The sequence below is a fragment of the Mustela erminea genome, chromosome X, assembly GCF_009829155.1.
Source record: "Mustela erminea isolate mMusErm1 chromosome X, mMusErm1.Pri, whole genome shotgun sequence".
Classification (NCBI taxonomy): Eukaryota; Metazoa; Chordata; class Mammalia; order Carnivora; family Mustelidae; genus Mustela; species Mustela erminea.
In genome coordinates, this window is record NC_045635.1 from 66,185,329 (window position 1) to 66,209,733 (window position 24,405).

The 24,405-nt window shown below is 37.3% G+C and overlaps 1 protein-coding gene and 1 long non-coding RNA gene across 3 annotated transcripts; one reads left to right on the plus strand and one right to left on the minus strand.

Moving 5' to 3' along the window:
• Nucleotides 1–10,749: 10,749 nt before the first annotated feature.
• On the minus strand, nucleotides 10,750–16,201 carry ITM2A (integral membrane protein 2A). Of its 2 annotated transcripts, none has more exons than XM_032331213.1 (6): nucleotides 16,088–16,201; nucleotides 12,587–12,718; nucleotides 12,114–12,311; nucleotides 11,537–11,647; nucleotides 11,147–11,297; nucleotides 10,750–10,995 (listed from the first exon to the last, which is right to left on the minus strand). In XM_032331213.1, the coding sequence occupies exons 1-6, from the start codon at nucleotides 16,199–16,201 to the stop codon at nucleotides 10,907–10,909; spliced, it is 795 nt and encodes a 264-aa protein (XP_032187104.1). In that variant the 3' UTR covers nucleotides 10,750–10,906. The 2 variants fall into 2 exon arrangements, with proteins under 2 accessions (XP_032187104.1, XP_032187105.1); XM_032331214.1 differs by having other exon boundaries at nucleotides 10,907–10,995; nucleotides 16,091–16,201.
• A 1,928-nt stretch (nucleotides 16,202–18,129) lies between these two features.
• On the plus strand, nucleotides 18,130–24,067 carry LOC116583567. The gene is made up of 4 exons (XR_004282785.1): nucleotides 18,130–18,197; nucleotides 20,145–20,270; nucleotides 21,675–21,918; nucleotides 23,840–24,067. It is a non-coding gene; the product is annotated as an uncharacterized LOC116583567 (long non-coding RNA).
• The last annotated feature ends 338 nt before the right edge of the window (nucleotides 24,068–24,405 follow it).

Below are 24,405 nucleotides of genomic sequence, written 5' to 3' on the forward strand. Positions count from 1 at the left end.
CTGTGCATTTATTTTATATCCTGGCACATTGCTGGATTGCTGTATGAGTTCTAGCAATTTGGGGATGGAATCTTTATATTTGTGGAGCCATAAAGTATCATGCCATCTGTGAAGAGTGAGAGTTTGACTTCTTTGCCAATTTGAATACCTTCTAATTTCTTCTTGTCTGATTGATGCGGCTAGAACTTCTAATAGCATGTTGAGTTTCATTCTTCTATACATAGCTGTCCAATTTCCCCAGCACCATTTATTGAAGAGATTGTCTTTTTTCCACTGTGTATTTTTTCCTGTTTTGCTGAAGATTATTTGACCATAGAGTTGAGGGTCCATATCTGGGGTCTCTCTTCTGTTCCACTGATCTATGCGTCTGTTTTTGTGCCAGTACCAAGCTGTCTTGGTGATAACAGCTTTGTAGTAAAGCTTGAAATCAGGCAATGTGATGTCCCCAGTTTTGTTTTTCTTTTTCAACATTTTCTTAGCAATTTGAGGTCTCTTTTGGTTCCATACAAATTTTAGGATTGTTTGTTCCAGCCCTTTGAGAAATACTGGTGGAATTTTGATCAGGATGGCATTGAAAGTATAGATTGCTCTGGGAGGTATAGACATTTTAACAATGTTTATTCTTCCAATCCATGAGCATGGAATGCTCTTCTATCTGTGTCTTCTTCAATTCCTTTCATGAGTGGTCTGTAGTTCCCTGAGTACTTTACCTCGTTGGTTAGGTTTATTTCCAGGTATCTAATGGTTCTTGGTGCTATAGTAAATGTAATCGATTCTCTAATTTCCCTTTCTATAGTTTCATTGTTAGAGTGTAAGAAAACAAGCGATTTTTGTACATTGATTTTGTTTCCTGCCACATTACTGAATTGCTGTATGAGTTCTAGTAGTTTGAGGGTGGAGTCTTTTGGATTTTCCATATAAAGTATCATGTCATCTGTGAAGAGAGAGAGTTTGACTTCTTCTTTGTCAATTTGAATACCTTTTTTTCCTCTTTGTTGTCTTATTGCTGTTGCTAGGAGTTTTAGAACTATGTTGAACAACAGTGACAAGAGTAGACACCTTTGTCGTGTTCCTGATCTCAAAGGGAAGACTTTCAGCTTTTCCCATTGAGGATGATATTCGCTGTGGGGTTTTCATAGATTTTATGAAGTTGAGGAATGTTCCCTCTATCCCTATACTTTGAAGCGTTTTAATCAGGAACAGATGCTGTATCCTGTCAAATGCTTTTTCTGCATCAATTGAGAGGATCATGTGGTTCTTCTCTCTTTTCTTATTGATTTGTTCTATCACATTGATTTGTGAATATTGAACCACCCTTGTATCCCAGGGATATATCCCACCTGGTCATAGTGGATAATCTTTTTAATGTATTGTTGGATCCTACTAGCTAGGATCTTGTTGAGAATCTTGGCATCCATATTCATCAGGAATATTGGTCTGAAATTCTCCTTTTTGCTAGGGTCTTTGCCTGGTTTGGGGATCAGGGTAATGCTGGCTTCATAAAGAGAGTCTGGAAGTTTTCCTTCTGCTTCAATTTTTTGAAACAGCTTCAGGAGAATAGGTGTTATTTCTTCTTTGAAAGTTTGGTAGAATTCTCCGGGGAATCCATCAGGTCATGGGCTCTTGGTTTTTGGGAGGTTTTTGATCACTGCTTCAATCTCGTTATTAGATATTGGTCTATTCAGGTTGTCGATTTCTTCCTGGTTCAATTTTGGGAGTTTATAGTTTTCCAGGAATGCACCCATTTCTTCTTGGTTGCTTAACTTATTGGCATCTAACTGTTGATAATATTTTCTGATGATTGTTTCTATTTCCTTGGTGTTAGTCATGATCTCTCCCCTTTCATTCATAATTTTATTAATTTGAGTCCTCTCTCTTTTCTTTTAGATTAATTTGGCCAGTGGTTTATCAATCTTATTGGTTATTTCAAAGAACCAGAATCTAATTCCTTTGATGTGCCTACTGCATCTCTAGTTTCTATTTCATTGATCTCTGATAGCATGTTGAACAAAAATGGTGAGTGTGGGCATCCCTGCTGTGTTCCTGACCTTAGGGGGAAAGCTCTCAGTTTTTCCCTTATTGAGAATGATATTGGTTGGAGGCTCCTTACACTGTGGAGAGTTTTAATCAAGAAAGGATGCCGTATTTTGTCAAATGCTTTCTTTGCATCAACTGAGTGAATCATATGCTTCTTGTCTTTTATTAATGTACTCTATCACATTGATTGATTTTCAAATATTTATCCATTTTTGCAGCCCAGGAATAAATATCATTTTGTTGTGGTTAATAATCCTTTTAGCATACTGTTGGATCCTATTGGCTGGTACCTTGGTGAGTATTTTGATATCCATCTTCATCAAGAATACAGGTCTGTAATTCTTCCTTTTTGATGGTTTCTTTCTCTGGTTTTGGGATCAGGGTAATGCTGGCTTCATATAGAATGAGTTTGGCATATATATATAGGTGTGTGTGTGTGTGTGTGTGTGTGTGTAAAATACACATATATATCCATTATATATGTTATATATTACAAATATAATACATATATAACATTATATATACATGTATAATACACAATACTACATATATAATGTAATATTATTCAACCATCAAAAACAATGAATCTTACCATTTACATCAATGTGGGTGGAACTGGAAGGTATTATGCTGAGCAAAATAAGTCAGAGAAAGACAATTATCATGTGGTTTCACTTATATGTAGACTATTAGAAACAGTGCAGAGGATCATAGGGTAAGGGAGGGCAAACTGAAAGAGAATCAATCACTTTCTGAAAGGTAGGACCTGCGGAGAAGTGAATCCAAAGTGATGGGAAGATAGACCACGGGGGGAGGGGCTGGCTCCCAGCAAGAGGCGGAGCAACAGAACACAAAATCAGGACTTTTTTTTTTTCTTCTTTTTTACTTTTATTATCCAAAGACTATATTCAGCCTTTAGCTGCTACATGACAAATGTTTGTTGAATTAGCTCTAAAAATTAAATCACCTCTCTTTACTTCAAAAATCAGGACTTTGAAAAGCCTGCTCCACTGAGGGACATCGCTCCAGAGGCTAAACTGGGGGAAAGCCCACATGGGGTCAATGGAACCCCAGGTCCCGTGGAGTCACAGAAGGACCGGGGTTGTCTGAGTGTCACCGAGCTCACAGGTATTAGAGTGGGGAAGGCGACTACAGTGACAAAGCCAAGGAGTGAGCTCTCAACTCGGGGTTACCTTGAATCGGGCACAGGCTGGGTGAGCTGGGAGTGCGGCCGGAGGCCAGAGAGATGGAGTGACTGAGCACTTTTCTCCAAGCGCCCAGCTGGAGGCCAGGGAGATGGAAGCGACCGAGTACTTTTCTCCAAGAGCGACCAGAGGCCAGGGAGACAGTAAGGATTGGGCTCTCTTCTCTGAAGGCACACTGAGGAGCGGGACCCCGAGTTCTTGGCTCCTCCGGGCCAGAGATTGGGAGGCCGCCATTATCATTCCCGTCCTCCAGAACTCTATGGAAAGCGTTCAGGGAACAAAAGCTCCAGAAAGCAAACCCAAGCGGATTACTTAGCCTGGCCCCTGATAAAGGCAGGGAAATTCCGCCTCCAGCAAAGACACAGGAGAATCACTACAACAGGCCCCACCCACAGAAGATCAACAAGAAACCCAGCCAAGACCAACTTGACTTACCAAGGAGAACAGCGGAATTCCAGAGGAGGAGAAAGCAAATCTTATCTGGACAAAATGACAAGGTGGAAAAACTCACCACAAAAAAAAAAAATAAAAAAAAAAAAAAAAAAAATTAACAAGAGGCAACACCAAAGGCTTGAGACCTAGTCAATACGGACATTGGTAATATGACAGATCTAGAGTTCAGAATGACGATTCTCAAGGTTCTAGCCGGGCTTGAAAAAGGCATAGAAGATATTAGAGAAATCCTCTCTGGAGAGATAAAAGCCCTTTCTGGAGAAATAAAAGAACTAAAATCTAACCAAGTTGAAATAAAAAAAAAAAACTATTAATGAGGTGCAATAAAAAATGGAAGCTCTTACTGCTAGGACAAATGAGGCAGAAGAAAGAATTAGTGACATAGAAGACCAAATGACAGAGAATAAGGAAGCTGAGCAAAAGAGAGACAAACAAATACTGGACAATGAGGAGAGAATTGGAGAGATAAGTGACACCATAAGACGACACAACATTAGAATAATTGGGATTCCAGAAGAAGAAGAAAGAGAGAGGGGAGCAGAAGCTATACTGGAGAATTGTAGAGAATTTCCCTAATATGGCAAAGGGAACAAACAACAAAATCCAGGAGATGCAAAGAACACCCCTCAAAATCAATAAAAATATGTCCACACCCCATCACCTGATAGTAAAATTTACAAGTCTTAGTGACAAAGAGAAAATCCTGAAAGCAGCCTGGGAAAAGAAGTCTGTACGTACAAGGCTATAAACATTATACTGGCAGCAGACTTATCCACAGAGACCTGGCAGGCCAGAAAGAACTGGCATGATATATTCAGAGCACTAAATGAGAAAAACAGCAGCCAAGAATACTATATCCATCTAGGCTATCATTGAAAATAGAAGGAGAGATAAAAAGCTTCCAGGACAAACAAAAACTGAAAGAATTTGCAAACACCAAACCACCTCTACAGGAAATATTGAAAGGGGTCCACTAAGCAAAGAGAGAGCCTAAAAGTAGTACATCAGAAAGGAACAGAGACAGTATACAGTAACAGTCACCTTACAGGCAATACAATGGCACTAAATTCATATCTCTCAATAATTACCTGGAATGTTAATGGGCTAAATGCCCCAATCAAAAGACACAGGGTATCAGAATGGATAAAAAAAACAAAATCCATCAATATGCTGCCTACAAGAAACTCATTTTAGACCCGAAGACACCTCCAGATTTAAAGTGAGGGGGTGAAAAAAATTGTGCCATGCTAATGGACATCAGAAGAAAGCTGGGGTGGCAATCCTTATATCAGATCAATTAGATTTTAAGCCAGAGACTATAATAAGAGATGAAGAAGGACACTATATCATACTCAAAGGATCTGTCCAACAAGAAGACCTAACAATTTTAAATATCTATGCCCCTAACATGGGAGCAGTTAACTATATAAACCAATTAATAACAAAATCAAAGAAATACATCAACAACAATACAATAATAGTAAGGGACTTTAACACTCCCCTCACTGAAATGGAAAGATCATCTAAGCAAAAGATCAACAAGGAAATAAAGGCCTTAAATGACACACTTGACCAGATGGCCATCACAGATATATTCAGAATATTCCATCCCCAAAACAGAACACACATTCTTCTCTAGTGCACATGGAATGTTCTCCAGAATAGACCACATCCTGGGTGATAAATCAGGTCTCAACCGGTATCAAAAGACTAAGATCATTCCCTGCATATTTTCAGACCACAGTGCTCTGAAGCTAGAACTCAATCACAAGAGGAAATTTGGAAAGAACCCAAATACATGGAGACTAAACATCATCCTTCTAAAAAATCGAATGGGTCAACCAGGAAATTAAAGAAGAATTGAAAAAATTCATGGAAACAAATGATAATGAAAACACAACTGTTCAAAATCCGTGGGACACAACAAAGGCAGTCCTGAGAGGAAAATATATAGTGGTACAAGCCTTTCTCAAAAAACAAGAAAGGTCTCAAGTACACAACCTAACCCTATACCTAAAGGAGCTAGAGAAAGAACAAAGAAAGCCTAAACCCAGCAAGAGAAGAGAAATTTTAAAGATCAGAGCAGAAATCAATGAAATAGAAACTAAAAACCAATAGAACAATCAATGAAACTAGGAGCTTGTTCTTTGAAAGAATTTATAAGATTGACAAACCCCTGGACAGACTTATCAAAAAGAAAGGAGAAAGGACCCAAATAAATAAAATCATGAATGAAAGAGGAGAGATCACAACTAACACCAAAGAAATACAATTATAAGAACATACTATGAGCAACTCTATGCCAACAAATTCGACAATCTGGAAGAAATGGATACATTTCTAGAGACATATAAAGTACCACAAATAACCAGGAAGAAATAGAAAACCTGAACAGACCCATAACCAGTAAGGAGGTTGAAACAGTCATCAAAAATCTCCAAACAAACAAAAGCCCAAGGCCAGATGGCTTCCCAGGGTAATTCTACCAAACATTTAAAGAAAAATTAATTCATATTGTCCTGAAACTGTTCCAAAAACTAGAAATGGAAGGAAAACTTCCAAACTCATTTTAGGAGGCCAGCATCACCTTGATCCCCAAACCAGACAAGGATCCCATCAAAAAAGAGAATTACAGACCAATATCCTTGATGAACACAGATGTGAAAATTCTCACCAAAATACTGGCCAATAGGATACAACAGTACATTAAAAGGATTATTCACCACAACCAAGTGGGATTTATTCCAGGGCTGCAAGTTTGTTTCAACATCTGCAAATCAATGTGATACAATACATTAATAAAAGAAAGAACAAGAACCATATCATACTCTCAATAGATGCTGAAAAAGCATTTTACAAAGTACAGCATCCCTTCCTGATTAAAACTCCTCAAAATGTAGGGATAGAGGGCATATACCTCTATATTATCAAAGCCATCTATGAAAAACCCACCGCAAATATCATTCTCAATGGAGAAAAACTGAAAGCTTTTCCATTAAGGTCAGGAACATGGCAGGGATGTCCATTATCACCACTGCTATTCAACAATAGTACTAGAAGTCCTAGCCTCAGCAGTCAGAAAATGAAAGGAAATTAAAAGCATCCAAACCAGCAGAGAAGAAGTCAAACTATCACTCTTCGCAGATGATATGATACTATATAAGGGAAACCCAAAAAGCTCCACTCCAAAACTGCTAGAACTTGTACAGGAATTCAGCAAAGTGTCAGGTATAAAGTCAATGCACAGAAATCAGTTGCATTTCTTTACACTAACAACAAGACAGAAGAGAGAGAAATTAAGGAGTCAATCCCATTTATAATTGCACCCAAAACCATAAGATACCTAGGAATAAACCATACCAAAGAGGCTAAGAATCTATACTCAGACAACTATAACGTACTCATGAAAGAAATTGAGGAAGACACAAAGAAATGGGAAAATGTTCCATGCTCATGGATTGGAAGAACACATATTGTGAAAATGTCTATTCTACCTAAAGCAATCTACACATTTAATGTAATCCCTATCAAAATCCCATCCATTTTTTTTCAAAGAAATGGAACAAATAATCCTAACATTTATATGGAACCAGAAAAGACCTCAAATAGCCAAAGGAATATTGAAAAAGAAAGCCAAAGTTGGTGGCATCACAATTCCAGACTTCAAGCTCTATTACAAAGCTGTCATCATCAAGACAGTAGGGTCCTGGTACAAAAACAGACACATAGATCAATGGAACAGAACAGAGAGCCCAGAAATAGACCTTTAACTCTATGTTCAATTAATCTTCGATAAAGCAGGAAGGAATGTTCAATGGAAAAAAGACAGCCTCTTCAACAAATCGTGCTGGGAAAATTGGACAGCCACATGCAGAAAATGAAATTGGACTATTTCCTTACACCACACAGAAAAATAGGCTCAAAATGGATAAAGGACCTCAATGTGAGAAAGGAATCCATTAAAATCCTTGAGGAGAACACAGGAAGCAACCTCTTTGTCCTCAACCGCAGCAACTTCTTCCTAGGAACATCGCCAAAGACAAGGGAAGCAAGGGCAAAAATGAACTATTGGGATTTCATCAAAATCAAAAGATTTTGCACAGCAAAGGAAACAGTTAACAAAACCAACGGACAACTGACAGAATGGGAGAAGATATTTGCAAATGACATATCAGATAAAGGGCTAGTATCCAAAATCTATAAAGAGCTTAGCAAACTCAACACCCAAAGAACAAATAATCCAATCAAGAAATGGGCAGAGGACATGAACAGACATTTCTGCAAAGAAGACATCTAGATGGCCAACAGACACGTGAAAAATTGCTCCACATCACTCGGCATCAGGGAAATACAAATTAAAAACACAGTGAGATACCACCTCACACCAGTCAGAATGGCTAAAATGAACAAGTCAAGAAATGACAGATGCTGGCGAGGATGCAAAGAGAGGGGAACCCTCCTACACTGTTGGTGGAAATGCAAGCTGGTGCAACCACTCTGGAAAAGTGTGGAGGTTCCTCAAAAAACTGAAAATAGAGCTACCCTATGACCCATCGATTGCATTACTGGGTATATATCCTAAAGATACAAATGTGGTGCTCCAAAGAGGCATGTGAACCCGAAGGTTTATAGCAGCAATGTCCACAATAGCCAAACTATAGAAAGAACCTAGATGTTCATCAACAGATGAATGGATAAAGAAGATGTGATATATATATACAATGGAATACTATGCAGCCATCAAAAGAAATGAAATCTTGCCATTTGAGATGACATGGATGGAACTAGAGGGTATTATGCTTAGTGAAATAACTCAATCAAAGAAAGACAACTACGGTATGATCTCCCTGATGTGAGGAAGTGGAGATGCAATGTGGGGGGTTTGGGGGGTAGGAAAAGAAAAAATGAAACAAGATGGGATCAGGAGGGAGACAAACCATAAAAGACTCAATCTCAAAAAACAGACTGAGGGTTTCTGGGGGGAGGGGGGACAGGAAAGGGTGGTGGGGGTATGAATATTGGGGAGGGTATGTGCTATGATGAGTGCTATGAAATGTGTAGATTTCACAGACCTGTACCCCTGGGGATAAAAATACAGTAAATGCTTATTAAAATAAATAAATAAAAATGTATCTCTTTTTTCCCTGGCAATTCACAGACCTGTACCCCTGGGGATAAAAATACATTATATGTTTATTAAAATAAATAAATAAAAATGTATCTTTTTCCCAATTCTTACTTATTTGTAAAACAGGAAATGGTGTCTAATTTTATCAATTTCCTTCTAAATATTCTCAACCTTTATACAGCACCAGTTCTTAAATTTTTCTGCTGTTTTTATTTTCTAAATTTTCATCTTTTTTCCATTTTTAAAGTTTTCTGTTATTTTATTCTAAATTCTTGAAGTTATATATTTAATGGTTTTTTTTAAGAGTATTTAGGGCGGCATTTTCATGGCTTAGTTGGCTAAATGTCCAACTCTTGATTACAGCTCAGGTAGTGATCTCAGGTTTGTGAGATTGAGGCCTGTGTCAGGCTCCATGCCCAGCTCTCTCTCTCTCCCTTTACCCTCTCCCTCTGTGCTCTCTCCCTCTCTAAAAAAAATAGTATTTATTGTAATAGATTAGACTGGATAGAGCTTTAGCTACTAACATGAATTATCACTACCAGCAGGTGATCAATAATATCAGAAACAAGTTTTAACCTAATACAAGAGAAAGAGGTGTAAAATTTTGCCCCTCTTTGTGTGGAGTTTATACTCTTAAACAAGTGAGTACAAATCATAGCCCATGATGTTATTAGAAGGCATCAACATTTTTTTTAAGATTTTATTTATTTGACAGAGGGAGAAATCACAAGTAGGCAGAGAGGCATACAGGCAGAGAGGGGGAAGCAGGCTCCCTGCTGAGCAGAGAGCCTGATGTGGGACTCAATCCTAGGACCCCGAAACCATGACCTGAGCCAAAGGCAGAGGCTTAACTCACTGAGCCACCCAGGCAGAAGTCATCAACATTTTATCCAAGGTTAATTCTTAGTGACCTTTTATAACTGTATAAATGGTTGCATATTTTTATGAAAAAAAAACACATTAAAAAGTTTGAAATTGCTATGAGCCTGAAAGCTTTTAAGAAATAGTTTAATTTACCTGTATACCAATTATGAGGAATTTATAAGAAATAGGTATAATATCAAAAGAGGAATAAAATATGAGATTACAAAATAGAAATGTGTGGAAGTAGGAGTAAGTGCAGAGCTAAGTTCATAATTTTTTCTATTTCAGGTACACCAAAGCTAAATAAGTAATTTTAATTGTTTGCATTAAGTGAGAAACAATGGTTGAATATGATAATAGGGTTGTAGAATTCATACAACCTAAATTCCTCAACACTTACACAGCTTTATGGATTTCACAATATAGATATTAGTGAGACAGAATCACTGCATTTTTTAAAATGACTACTTTTTGAAATGTTTTTTACATGTAAATCAAATCTATTATAGAGCACCTAACAGAAATGCAAAGATAATTTCTAAATTCAGGAAAGTTGTATAAAATGAAAAACAAAACTTAGCAATGTTAAGAGATCTGATATGTTTTGCACAAATCATTCAGAAATAATTTTAAATATATAGATTTATTTATTTTTAAAGATTTTATTTATTTATTTGACAGAGAGAGAGATCACAAGCAGGCAGGGAGGCAGACAGAGAGAGGAGGAAGCAGGTTCTCTGCAGAGCAGAGAGCCTGATGTGGGGCTCGATCCCAGGACGCTGGGATCACAACCTGAGCCGAAGGCAGAGGCTTTAACACACTGAGCCACCCAGGTGCCCCAATTTTAAATATTTTAAACTTAAAACACGTTTTACCATATGACTGAGTGAAGAGCTTACTTAAAAACACAAACAAAGGATGGAATTTATTGTCAGGATATAAGCTGGCCTATTCATGCTACTTTCAGAAGCCTAAACCCTATGAATTAAAAAGAAAAACACAGAATCATTTAATTTCAATTTCAAATAATCAATGTCAATTAAACTAAACACTGACAAGAACTTGCAGTGGTTAGTAGTTTTTATTTCCCTCTTTTTTTTGGTATAAGCAGTAGAGTATATGCATAAGTAAATATGAGTATCCTACACACTTTAATGTTGAAGTCATATTGCAAATCTCTGACTTCTTATTACTAAGGATACTCTTTTTGTGTTGCCTCTCACTCTTGACAGATCTTGGTCTCAACGATAAATTCATTGGGGAAGTGTCTAATCTTCCAACACTTATCAATGGCACGTTTATTGAAACCTGTGAGAAAATGCACAAAGAATTGACTTTTTAACTTTTTATTTAAATGAAAACATACCTAGATTTCTTCTCTACTTTCCCCCTATACTCCACCTATACTCTCCTTCACTTTCCCAATAACACAGGTTGAAGGAAAGGTTATATTGCCTACCCAGTAAGAGGTCTCTTCTACGAAGGCGGAAGGACTTGCGATTGTTGCAAAGTTGGTAAATAAAGATGCCAAGGTTACTAACATCACGAATCTCCTCCACAGCAACCAGGTCTTCATGAACAACATAAGTGTGAGGCAAGTATTTGCCACTCTAAAATTTGTTTAAAAAGATTAAAATAAAAACTTCTTAAAAACACCATTTAAATCCTTACCTATAGCAGTTATAGTTGTTTTTTTTAATAGACTTTATTTTTTAGAGCAGATTTAGGTTACAGCATACTTTTTATTTTAAAATTATTCCAATAAAATGGAATGTTTGGCTCAAGTAATTATTGTTTTTAAATGAGGAAGCAAATGCTTAAATAAAAATTTGACATCCAAAATACATACTGCCAGTTTGCCGAAGAACTCCATCAGATTCTTTGGAGGCAGAACGATAGAGGTATTGAGGGGCATCAGATAGCAGTTCCCCAGCAGCAAGTCCAAGTAAGCAGTCATGCCCTGTTGGGAAGGGAGAAAAGTTAACTAAGGTGTAAAGAATATCAACTCTGCCGATTCTAACTACCATTAAAACAAGCAGCTATATCCTTTTGATACCTGCTAAGGTATTTTCAATAGCAAAAGTGAGGGCACCTAGGTGGCTCAGTGGGTTAAGCCGCTGCATTTGGCTCAGGTCATGATCTCAGGGTTCTGGGATCGAGTCCTGCATCGGGCTCTCTGCTCAGCAGGGAGCCTGCTTCCCTTCCTCTCTCTCTCTGCCTGCCTCTCTGCCTACTTGTGATCTCTCTCTCTGTCAAATAAATAAATAAAATCTTAGAAAAAATAAAACAGCAAAAAAAAAAAATCTTCAATAGCAAAAGTGAAAAAGGCTTTGCTGCAAAAAGATGAACATTTATGAACAGATTTAATGCTCGCTAATGAACTAAGAAAAAAAAATCAAGAAAACCTTTAAAAATGAGAAACTCACTTTTTCAAAGTCATGAATAACTGCTGCAGGATCACTGTCAGAGAAACTGGGGACAGGCACATCAATGATTGCAACATTGTCATCCTCTCGAATGTCAGCCTCCTCCGTCACAGGCAAAAGGTAAGGCTCTGCTCCTCGAAGGGAATTTGCAGGGTCCTCAGAATCAAAGAAGCACATCTCTCCATGGTAGATGGTACTCTAAAAGACAAAAAGGGAGAATTAAAACCTTTTAATACTTACTATGGTGACATTTGAATCATTTCTCACACTCACATCAATTCATTTTACTGTTTGTCAAGCTTAGAATTTCTGATAAAAGTTATCACCATGAAGGGAAGTTTTATAAATTGAATGGAAATTTGAAAACTTGTCCTAAATCTTCATTTCTGTGGTGACACCACCGATTTCCTTAAGTTGCCACTAAATATATAGCAATTAGTAATCCAAATTACAAAAACTGTAATTATTATTACCTTGGGCATGAAGTACTTGTAAATGCAGGCCCCACCAACAATAAGTCCTGCCAAGATGAATGAAAGGCCTAAGAGAGTAAGCATGCATCTCCCAGAGGAGCCCTCTTTTTCCTGGGTGGCACCTTGGAGCTCCTGTTTATTAAAAAGCAAAACCAAAGACAAAAACCAGATTGCACTTTTAGACACATAGTTGCTTTGTGTACAATTTACTTTCCTGAAACACAAGACATTCTTAAAAGATGTTAAATCATCCTAGGTTAAAATATTTCAAGATAATTTCTGATATTTAATAGATGTGAAAAATTGCCAATTGTATTTACTTTCCTTCTGGCATTTACAAACCCAATTGCAGACAGGAGGTTTTTTTTTTTTCAAATACACACTTTTAGAATCAGCTGAAAATCACCGTTCATTTATGCAATAAATTATATTCTTTATTCTTTGTTGATTTGGGGACTTTTACAGTGATATAGTCACTAACTTTCTGGACTATAATTATGTTGCTTTACTATTTTTTGTAAATCAAATTTTGCCAACTTAAAGGTGATTAGTGTCCTTTGATTTATTAAATGATTTTCAAAAAGCTGGTTTTTATTGTTTTATCTTAAAAATTCTGTAAGGCAGGTATACATCATTTCCCCTTATTTCAGAAATTAAAATATTGGAGGCATGATATATTTCATAATGTTCTTAATTTTAATGAGAATTTAACCTTTCTAACATCACCCACTGTTCTTTAGTTGTCTACTGCATGAATGAAATAATGTTTTCTAAGTTCAGGGTAAAACACTAGAACTTACAGTACAGCATCTGTGATAACTGGGCACAAAATGTGTGTGTGTGTAACAGCTACTGCAAAAATTCCATTAAATCCATAATTGGTTCAGGAACTGGAACAAGAAAGATCCAAAGCAAACAAGTAACTCTGTATTCTTCCTAAGGCAATGGTCCAAGGGACACTCCAATCCCATTCTTGTATTTCACGGTGTTTTAAGCAGTATTATTACTGAGGAGTGGAATAAACAAAGTCATCAAGTGTAGTTTCTTGTAATCAATGAGTAAATCATTCAGAATAGTGCGAAAATAGAGTTGTTTTATTATTTCAGGCCATTAGCTCTTTTCCAGGACAGCTACTGTAATGCTTGTGGCACCTAGTTAAGTTTCAATTAATTTGGTGAAAACAAGTGCCTGTATTCTACAGAGAGACAATTCTTTGATAAATTGTTTTTTGAAAAATTATCTTAATTAAAATTTAAAGAAATTTGGTATGCACATCTTCTTAGCCAAATGTATATAATTTCAAACCCTCCAATAATACTCTATAAACCTTGAAGGCTTTTCCTTGTCCCAATAGCTTTCAGAAATTATAAATTATTTTTATTAAAAAAAACTAACAAAAGATTAACATTACAAAGACAGAACTATAAATTATGATTGTGAATAACTGTAATCCAGAGCTAGATGCTTTGAAATTATATTGTAGATGATTAAATTGAGGTCCAGACAGATGAAGTTACTTGCCTGTAAGTCACAAAATGACTTAATTTTAAATACTCAAAACAATTATTTTTTCTTGTTGAGATATGAGAAGAGCTATTTACACTGAGTTTCATTTATTATTAAGCAATGTCTAAGTATTAGAGGTTCAATATAATAAAATTCCTCACCATACTAGGAGTAAGGATTTTTTTTCATTTGCATTTGTTAGAATTCAGAGTGGTATGGACTCTCACTTACCGTAGCTAATTTCCCTCTAAACTCTATTTTAAAGTCATTGTACACAACTTCTGATATACTATTCTGTTGTGCTAGGTTTCTGATGAGCAGATTAATACATCACAATATAATGTGTCAAGTATTATTAAATCAATGTCCTGTAGTGACCAGGTCAGGATCCTGTGGAAGCTTCTCCAGCACCTAACAAAGAAATATAATCATGGTGCAAATGCTCATTTTTATTTATTCCTCATCACACCACAGGCCTGGCAGGAATACTGTTTACATATTAACTGTGTCCAACTACAAGTCAAGAAGTTTTTGGTGGTGAGAGAAAAATAAAGGGATTACTGTGTGGCTATATTTAACTACTGGCATCTAATTAGACCTTGCAAAAAATCAAGCCATATTTCACTTACAAAGTGAATAGGACAGTTACATATTTGATCTGTCTTTTATTCAAAACCTCAACAATGCAAGGGGGTGTTACTTTTGACTTCTCAAATGTATAATACCCCAAAACAAGTTTTTTTTGCTGGGTTAAATATTTCAAAATTCTGTTACAAAAACTCTAAGCATACAAACATTTCAAATTGGTGCATAATGTTTTACTACATGGATTCTCATTTCACTAAAAGTACTTTTCAAATCTCCAGTCTGAACACAAAGGTTAAAACTTTAAAGAGAGAACAAAACAAATTAAGATAGATCTGGAAACTGACACTGTGTAGTAGAAGAAGAAAATTTGGTAAAAGAAAATACAAATGTCCCTTTCAACATTGACATTTTACTGAGGAAAATGAGCAGTTTACAAACTTTGAAAACATGTTAGATGTTTAAAAGAAAAAGAAATTGGACTAAATAAACAGTGGCTAATATTTGGGGGGGAAACTACCTCAGTTTCTGGCAATGCTAGAAGTTTAAATTCAAGGTCAGACCCGCTTCAGATCTCTCCATGGGGGAGGCCTGTGTGTGTGTGGGGGGGGGGTATCACAAAAAGGAAGCAATAAAAGAAGAAGAAAATAAACCTCAACATTTCTTTTTACGGATGAAGAGTGTTGTCTTTAGGAAATGCCACTGTGAAAACATAACAAGGATCTTGCAGTAAGAGGGCACAGTGAACGTCCCAAACGCTAATTAAGAGCAACTTCAATTTTCACAGCTCCTTTACTGAACTCTTAAAACCGCCTATCATCAGGGAGAAATTGAAAATATACACCGGCGAACACACACACATACTGACCCCAACGTTCTGAGTCAAAGCTGTCTTTGGTACCATACCCCACCCCCACAAACATTCCGAGATCCTAGAAAGACTTAGATTCATAGAACTTTATCTCCACCAAAAGGAAAGAAGGAAGAGTTCAATCTCTTGCCCCTGTTCTCCCTGAGTGTCTGCTCCTTCCCTGTAGAGGCTCTGTGCACTCCTCGAGCTGGAGACTGAACAACGTGCCTCATTGATCCCAGCCCCTCACATGTTCCCCAGGAGAGGGTGACATCAGGTCCCAGGGGTTCTCCTCAAACTCCCTGTAACGTCGCTTGGAAATGCACCACAAGAGCTGGAAAGGACGGAAAGTAGTGCAAGATACTGGGATGTTAAAGGGTGTGAGGCACTGCAAGCGGAAAGTGGCGCGACTAAATGCAACTGGGGCAACCGGTAAACCAGTTTAACAGCAGAGGGGCAGCTTTCATTTTGTCCTCTGCCACTTGCCACTTCCTCCCCGCAAACCACCCCTCCCCACCTTAGGGACCCTAGCAGGCAGTCTGGGGTGAAATGAGTACTGCTACCTTGCGGGTCAAGATTTGAGCTCGGACCGTGCGGTTTACAAGAGCCTCCACGTCTTGCCGCGCCTCCTCTTTTTGCACCGCCGTGGGTGTATTGAAGGCGATTTTCACCATTGTGAATCTTTGGGCTTCCTGGTAAGGCGTGGCTCAAATGAGCTTCCCGGGTTGCACGTTGTAGAGAAATCGGGCTAGTCCTAGCAGGACCTATTTTCTCCGTCGCCTGTCTTAGGCAGCTGCAAGCCCAGGTCTGGGGATACTTATGACGCAGTCCCAAGCTGGGGGTGGGGGGAGGGGGATACCGTAGGAGGGCCCAGGGTGGAGCCGTGGGAGGAGCGGGAGGGGGTTCAAAAGCTTGAGTGGGGGTGGGGGTTGTCTGTGAAGGAAGAGAAGGGGAGGTGGAGCCCTGGGGCAGCTGGGGCTTGAAATGCCTCACCTGCGCTCCAGGCGTGCTCCCACCCACCCTCTGCACGGTCAGATAAGAACAGGACAGGAAGGAAGCCTGCTGTATTATGTCTTTCTGCCTCTGTCCAGGACACAATAGCCCCTGCCCTGATTGTGTTTTTCCAAACCTGCGCCTGGCCCCCCAAGGGGCCAGGAACTGTAACTTGGCACCAAGTCAAGCTTCCTCAACTCTGCACTCACCCAGGTCCCAAAAGCACAGTCCATGACTATTCTGTACCTTTATAGTAATACCTTCCCTTTAAAGAACACTCAGAAGTTTGTTTATAGTTACTTGTTTCATTCTCTCAACATCTTGTTTTCTTTCTTGGCGTTTGTTTTGTAATTTCAATTTTCCAACCTAGAGCAATACTAAATCAGAAATATATCACTTTTGCCTCTTCAACTCCCCATTTTGCAGGTAGGACAGGATGAGACACAGAGGAAGGTGGAAAGCTCATAGTGAATCTCTGAAATAATCCAGATCCTTTCACTCTCTCGGGTCAGGGAAACCAGAGTAAATTCTCAATCCAGACCTTGTTTCTCTTTGGCCACCAATTGTGAAATCTGCAGGGAGAAAAACAAGGGAGTGTATACCTATGCATTTAGGGGGCTGAAAGTGTGAGTGAAGAACATGAAGTTTAGCCATATGCTAACCCAACTCTAGTGGGGGAAAAAAAAATCCCCAAGAGGGCTGAGTTAGAAATCATACCTGGAATATTTACATGTGCTGCTAGTGTAATCATGTTATTCCTTCATCATCAGTTGTGCCTGACACTGATAGACATTTCACTATGTGAAATTCATGCTGTGGAGGTTGGTAAATACAGGTGGAGTGGTAAAGAGTTTATAATTAGTCCTGCTGCCGAAGACAGTGAAGGGCTCTCTTGTGTAAAGGAAATAACACCAAAAAAAAAAAAGCACAAAACAAACAAAAGAATCCCCAATTTACTCATACTTATTAAGGAGACTTGAATATGTTATCATCCCTCTGTTTAAGAAATTTCAGGTTGGAGTTTTCCTGACAGAGGTTTCCTTGACTCTGAAGCCTGTTTCTTGTCTCTATTATCTGAGCTTTGTGACGACACCCTTAATTTTCTCTGATAGGCCGCAGATGAGAAGGTAGATGGAGGAGAATAGTGGGGATCCTTGCCTTACACAGGGCCAGATATTCACGATTACTTAGAAATGTGGGTATTGAGGAGGGCACATGTTGTGATGAGCACTGTGTGTTATACTTAACTAATGAATCAATGAACATTACACCAAAAACTAATTATGTACTATACAGTGGCTAACTGAACATAATAATAATAATAAAAGAAATAATGGTACCTTGTGTATTTTTTGTTTTCGTTTTTGTTTTGTTGTTGTTTAATTCTTTCTTCAGGTCTGCCAATTATAATTTAACAGTTAACATTTAACTGAAACCACAGCAATTACATATTTGTCTTAAGTTTTATAGTTTTTATAGTGGGGACACTGTGCTGCGGAGTGTAATATAGCAATTCTACAAACTAGCAGAGTAGTTCAACCCACAGCCAGTACTACTAGGAAAGTTTAAATTCCTATCTCATCTGCAGTGGCTTCACACCCAGCATTCTATTTAAGAAGATTAATCTGACAGCAAGATATATTGGGAAACCGGTTGGGAAGCACTTCTATATTCCAGGTGAGAGGTGGTAGAATACATTATGATTGCAACATCAAAAATAAAGGGATAATTTCCAAAGATGTTTAGGAACCATACTTTACAAGGTCTGGTGCAGCATCAAATAATAAGAGATAAATTAGAAAAACTAATTCTGTTTTAAATGATTGGGAATCCAGGATTGGGAAGATGGTGGCACCCTTGATAGCAATACAAACATTTGTTGAACACATCAAAAACTAGATTTTTATGCTAAGCCCATGAAATTCATTCTCATTTAATCTTTACCACAACCTGTGAAATATTAGTCTATTCCTCATTTTATTGATGAAGAAACCGAATTTCCAAGAGGTCAAGTGACTTGCTCAAGGTCAAATGCTAACTTAGGTGGTGTGCTTCTCATGTTTATAGTCTTAATCACTATGGTGTCTCACTGTTACTAAAAAAAAAAAAAATCAGAAAATCAAAAAGGGAGCTAGCTTGAAATCGGAAAAAAATGAGCATATTCTTTAGGGAAATGAAGAATGAATCCCCTGCCCATATTGCAAACAGAGATTTCTGCCTAGGATTTTGCTCAGGACTAAAAGCACTTGAAATCCTTTTAAAATTTTGCTGGTCATATGTGGATACATGGCTACAGGCTCCTCATCCTAAAACATATTTCTCCTGAGTTTCACAGTTGTTTTTTTCTGCAGAGAAGAGGCTACTGGGAGAACTGGCCAGCCATCTGTTTTGGGATATAATTCTAGGAATTTGGCTTAATTCCTTAAAGAGCCAAGCCATGTTATATGTCCATGACTTCTCTACATATATGGCTCAGTCCTGGGAGCATAGCTAGGGCTTCTTCCACAAAGTAATAGAAAATACTCGCTTTCTGATTCTCAAAAGTGATAGATTTTTATTTCTCAACTCTAAAGTTTTCTTTGTACGTTAGTAAGCTATGAAAATAAGAAGATGCAAGATTTTCTTAAATATAAGATTAGTTTTCATCCTCTCTTCACAACAATGTGGTCATATCTTCAAGTTTAAGAGAAAGTTGTGCCTTAACTTGAATTGAATAGCCTCAATTAAAAGCTATTTTGAATAGCTTGAGAAAAAGAAGTTCTCATTGGATACCAAGAACTTCTATGGACCAATGAAATATTTACAGAAAAATAATATGCACATATATTTAGAAGTAACCAAAAACAAAAATCAATTTACTCAGGAGGCAAATATATGTTTGATTTTTTTTTTTTTTAAGAGAATGTGGTTGGGGGTAAAGGGAGAGGGAAAGAGACAATCTTAAGCAGTCTCCATGCTCAGCTGGGAGACTTACCTCACAATCTTGAGATCCTGACCTGAGCCAAAATTGAGATTTGGAGGGTTAACCAATTGAGCCACCCAGGTGCCTCAGGAGGCAAATATACTCTATGGAATTATGAACTAGATAAAGCTAGGAAGAGGAAGTGATGACTGATTAACAAGAATATCCAACTAATACTATGATGAATGTGCTAAGACTGTGGGAAAAATATGATTCTGCCACCTATACAATTTCTTCCAAAGACTACTCTAAACGCAAAACTTTGAACTCCAAAATTGCATCACAAATACAGCCAGAAATCTCTCCCCAGCAATTTAAAGATAACTAATTGTTTATGTAAGAAATTGACAGAAGCCAAAAAAGTCTCCTAATAGATCAACTGATAACATAATTAATTTTCTTATGTGTGTGTTTGTTTTAATGAGCATATTCTCTTGAGACTATTTTCTCTAAATAACACTCCCACCTCAAGCATCCAAAGAAGTTTTAATTGGAACCTTCCAAAACATAACTATTATACTTTGTGTATTCATGTTGTACAGCATATGATAGTAAAGTTCTTCCCATCACACACCGCACCTTAAACTAGAACAAGACTGGCATTAATTTTATTCCTTAGTCCTTACTAGTATAATCATAATTTTCGTGTTTTATATGTATAGGGATGTTTGTGGAGTTTGTATTTCTGGCTTGTCTGCCAGTGGAAGAAGGGCAGAACTATTTCTAAAGGACAAATTAAACCCCCATGTTTCTCCAGTGACTGTCAATAATTCTTGGACTTAGTTTTGGTAAGAATGAATGAAGTAGATTTGAAGTGTATTTATAATACTATCTTGTTTTATAGCCAATTCCATGTACCTGTATCATTTACCTCGTTCAGCCTCTAACTCACCTTTGAATCTTTAGCAATGTTTAGTCCTTTGTCTATTAAAAGAGGAACCTCAGTAAAATTGTTGAATTGAACTGAACCTGAAGTTCATAGGTAACCAGACAAATTGTAAACCTGATCCAGCAAAGCAGATAGGACCTGCCCTATTGCCATACATATACTCCTTAAGATTCCCTGTGGGCTTTTCTCCTTCAGAGAGGGTTCTAATTAATGCTTATGTGAGTTCGTCTGTATGCATGTATTTTTAAAACTTGATGAAATAATACATAATACATAGTGTACCTTACCTTAGAACCCCACAGTACTGCCAGGAATCTGAAGCACAACCATCTCTTAAGGAGTAAGTATGCAGCAGAAATTTGTTTACCCATTAAGTCTTTCTTCCTCCATGGTGCTTTCTGGGAGTATCATTCTTCTCCCATTTCTGACCTCTACCAACACTAATTTCGTATAAACTCTACTCTGTTGTCCCATGCCACTGTATCCAGTTGTGTTTCATCTCTGTAAATATATATATGTTTCTAAAGGGTAAGGGCTGAGTCCCATGGTTTGTATCCCCATACTGTCTAACACGAGTGAGCAAATACCTAGTCAGTGTTCAAACAAGAATAATTGATTGTATTAGTTGTTGACAATTTCTTTTCTTTAAGGAGAAAGACAGGAAGTAATTGGAAAATTAAGAAGGAATTATATTGTCTGTACTTTCTTATGCCTTCAGTCTACCAATAAAAAAATCTACTGTTATTTTCTTTTATGTGCCCAACTCTGTTATGTAGCACATACAGAAATATAAAGAAGAGGTTGCTGCCTGTGTTCTCCTCAAGGATTTTGATGGATTCCTTTTGCACATTGAGGTCCTTCATCCATTTTGAGTCTATTTTTGTGTGTGGTGTAAGGAAATGGTCAAAAATTTAAAAAAAAAAGAAATATAAAGAACACTATCTTCTGTAAATATGTTTAAAACTTCCTGCAATAGAAAAGTAATAGATTTAGGGGCACCTGGGTGGCTCATTGGGTGAAAGCCTCTGCCTTCAGCTGAGATCATGATTTCAGGGTCCTGGGATCGAGCCCCACATCGGGCTCTCTGCTCAGTGGGGAGCCTGCTTCGCCCTCTCTCTCTGCCTGCTGCTCTGCTTAGTTGTGAACTCTGTTTGTCAAATAAATAAATTAAAATCTTAAGAAAAAAAAGAAAAGTAATAGATTTAATCTATATAGACTAAATTTAGTTTTACATCTCTTTCTTCATTTGATTCTATATTCATCATGGCAGAGCTTATCAACTCTGTTTGTTTGCTTGTTCTAGGATCAGTAAAGCTATTTGGAGAATGTGCATGATTTTGGTGGACCAAACAGATTTGTTAATATACCCCTCCTCCTGTATTGAAGTGAGCCTCTGGCAGGTCTCCTCCACAGAGCACACCTGCCTTAGAGCAAACAGAATGTACTGTGCTAATGACTCTGAGATTTCAAGGAAGATGCACTCCTCATCTTGATTCACCAGTAGAAGAGTCACTCACTTCTCTCATTTGGAAGGAAACAGGGAGCAGGTGAGGGTGAAAGTCAGGAGTTCTTCTCTAGGGTATTATTCTTCTCTACATGGAAGCAGGAGCACTGGGAAATACTTGTCTATTCCTAACACCTACCTCATTGGGTTTAAATTTTTTTCAACGTGATTTTTTAAAATGAGGTGTAATTGACAAATATTAATTTCAGGTGTGCAACATAATAATTCAATATTTGTATATATTGTGAAATGATCACCACAAGCCTAGTAATATTAAACACCACACATAATTACAGATTTTTTTTCTTCTGATAAGAATTTTTAAGATCTACTCTTAGTAACTTTCAATTATGCAATACAGTATTATTAACTATAGTTACCATGCTGTCCATTACATCTCTATGACTTACTTATTTAATAACTGAAAGTTGTACCTTTGATCTCATTTAGACATTTCCCCCAACCCTACCCCCCACTGACCTCTGGCAACTACCCAATCTGTTCTCTGTACTATGATTATCTTTTTTAAAAAAATTCTGCATATAGGGGCGCCTGGGTGGCTCAGTGGGTTAATCCTCTGCCTTCAGCTCGGGTCATGATTTCAGGGTCCTGGGACTGAGCCCTGCATCGGGCTCTCTGCTCGGCGGGGGACCTGCTTCCTCCTCTCTGCCTGTGTCTCTGCCTACTTGTGATCTCTGTCTGTCAAATAAATAAATAAAATCTTAAAAAAAAATTCTGCATATAAGTGAGATCATACAGCATATATCTTTCTCTGTCTGACTTATTTCCCTTAGCATAATATTTTTGAGATCCATCCATGTCATCAAAAATAACAAGATTTTATTCTTTTTTATGCCTGAATAATATTCTTGTGTGTGCATGTGTGTGTGTCTGTGTGTAAATTCTCTTTATTCATTTATTCATCAGTGGACCCTTAGGTTGTTTCCATATCTTGGCTATTATGAATGATAGTGCAATGAACATGGGGGTACATATAACTTTTTGAGATAATATTTTCATTTTTTTCAGATACATAGCAGGAAATAGAATTGCTGGATCATATGGTAACTTTGTATTAAATTTACCAAGGAACATTCATAGTATTTTCCATAGTGGTTGCACCAATTTACATTCCCAAAAATAATGCACAAAAGTTCCTTTTTCTCCACATCCTCACCAACACTTATTATCACTTGCATTTAAAAAAAATATCTATTTATTTAATGAATGAATGAATGACTGAATTTGAAAGAGAAGAGGGATGGGGCAGAGGGAGGAAGAGAGAGAGAATATCAAGCAGACTCATTGCTGACTGAAGAGCTCGACTTGGGCTTGATCTCAGGACCCTGAGATGATGCCCTGAAACAAAATAAAAAATTAGATCCTTTACTGACTGACCCACGTAGGTGCCCTTACATTTTTTGATAGTAGCCATTCTAACGGGTTTAAAGTGTTAGCTCATTGTAGTTTTAATTTATTTCCTTGATGATCAATGATTTTGAGTGTCTTTTCTTGTACATGCTAGGCATCTCTACATCTTCCTTGGAAAAAAATTCTACTCAGAATCTCTGCACATGTTTTGAATGTATTATATTTTTGCTATTGAATTGCATGAGTTCTTAGTATATTTTGGATAATCCCTTATCAGATAATGATTTGTAAATATTTTCTCCCATTCAGTAGGCTGACTTCTCATTTTGTTGATGGTTCCCTTTGCTGTGCAGAAGCTTTATAATTTTATATAGTCCCAGTTGTTTACTTTTGCTTTTGTTGCCATTCCTTTTGATTTCAAATCCCAAAATTTATCACCAAGACATATGTCAAGGAGTTCACTACCTGTGTTTTCTTCTAGGAGTTCTAAGGTTTCAGGTTCTTACATTCAAATCTTTAAAAATTTTTGAGTTAATTTTTTGTGTATAGTGTGAGATAGTGGTCATGTTTTTGTTTTTGTTTTTGTTTTACAGGTGACTTTCCAGTTTTTCCACCATTTTTTGAAGAGACTGTCTTTTCCCATTGTCTATCCCTGGATCTTTTATCATTAATTAATTGGCCGCATGTGTGAGTTTACTTCTGGGCTCTTTATTTTGCTTCACCGATCTGTATGTCTGTTTTTATGGCAACACCATAAGGTTTTGATTACTATACCTTTGAAATATAGTTGAAAATCAAGAAGTGTGATGCTTCCAGCTTTGTTCTCTCTCAAGATTACTGTAGTTATTCAGGCCTTTTGTGATTCTATACAAATTTTAGCTTTGTCTTTTTTTCTGTGAAAAAAATGCTATTGGAATTTTGGAAGTATCTACATTGAATATGTAGATTTCTTTGGGTAGTAGGGACATTTTAATAATATTAATTATTTTAATATGTGAGCATGGAACATCTTTCATTTTTTAATGTCTCCAATTTCTTTCATTGGTGTCTTTTTAAAAGGTTTTTTTTTTTTTTTAATTCCAGTTAGTTGACAAAGTTTAATATTAGTTTCTGGTGTTCCATATAGTGATTCAGCATTTCCATACAACATCTGGTGCTC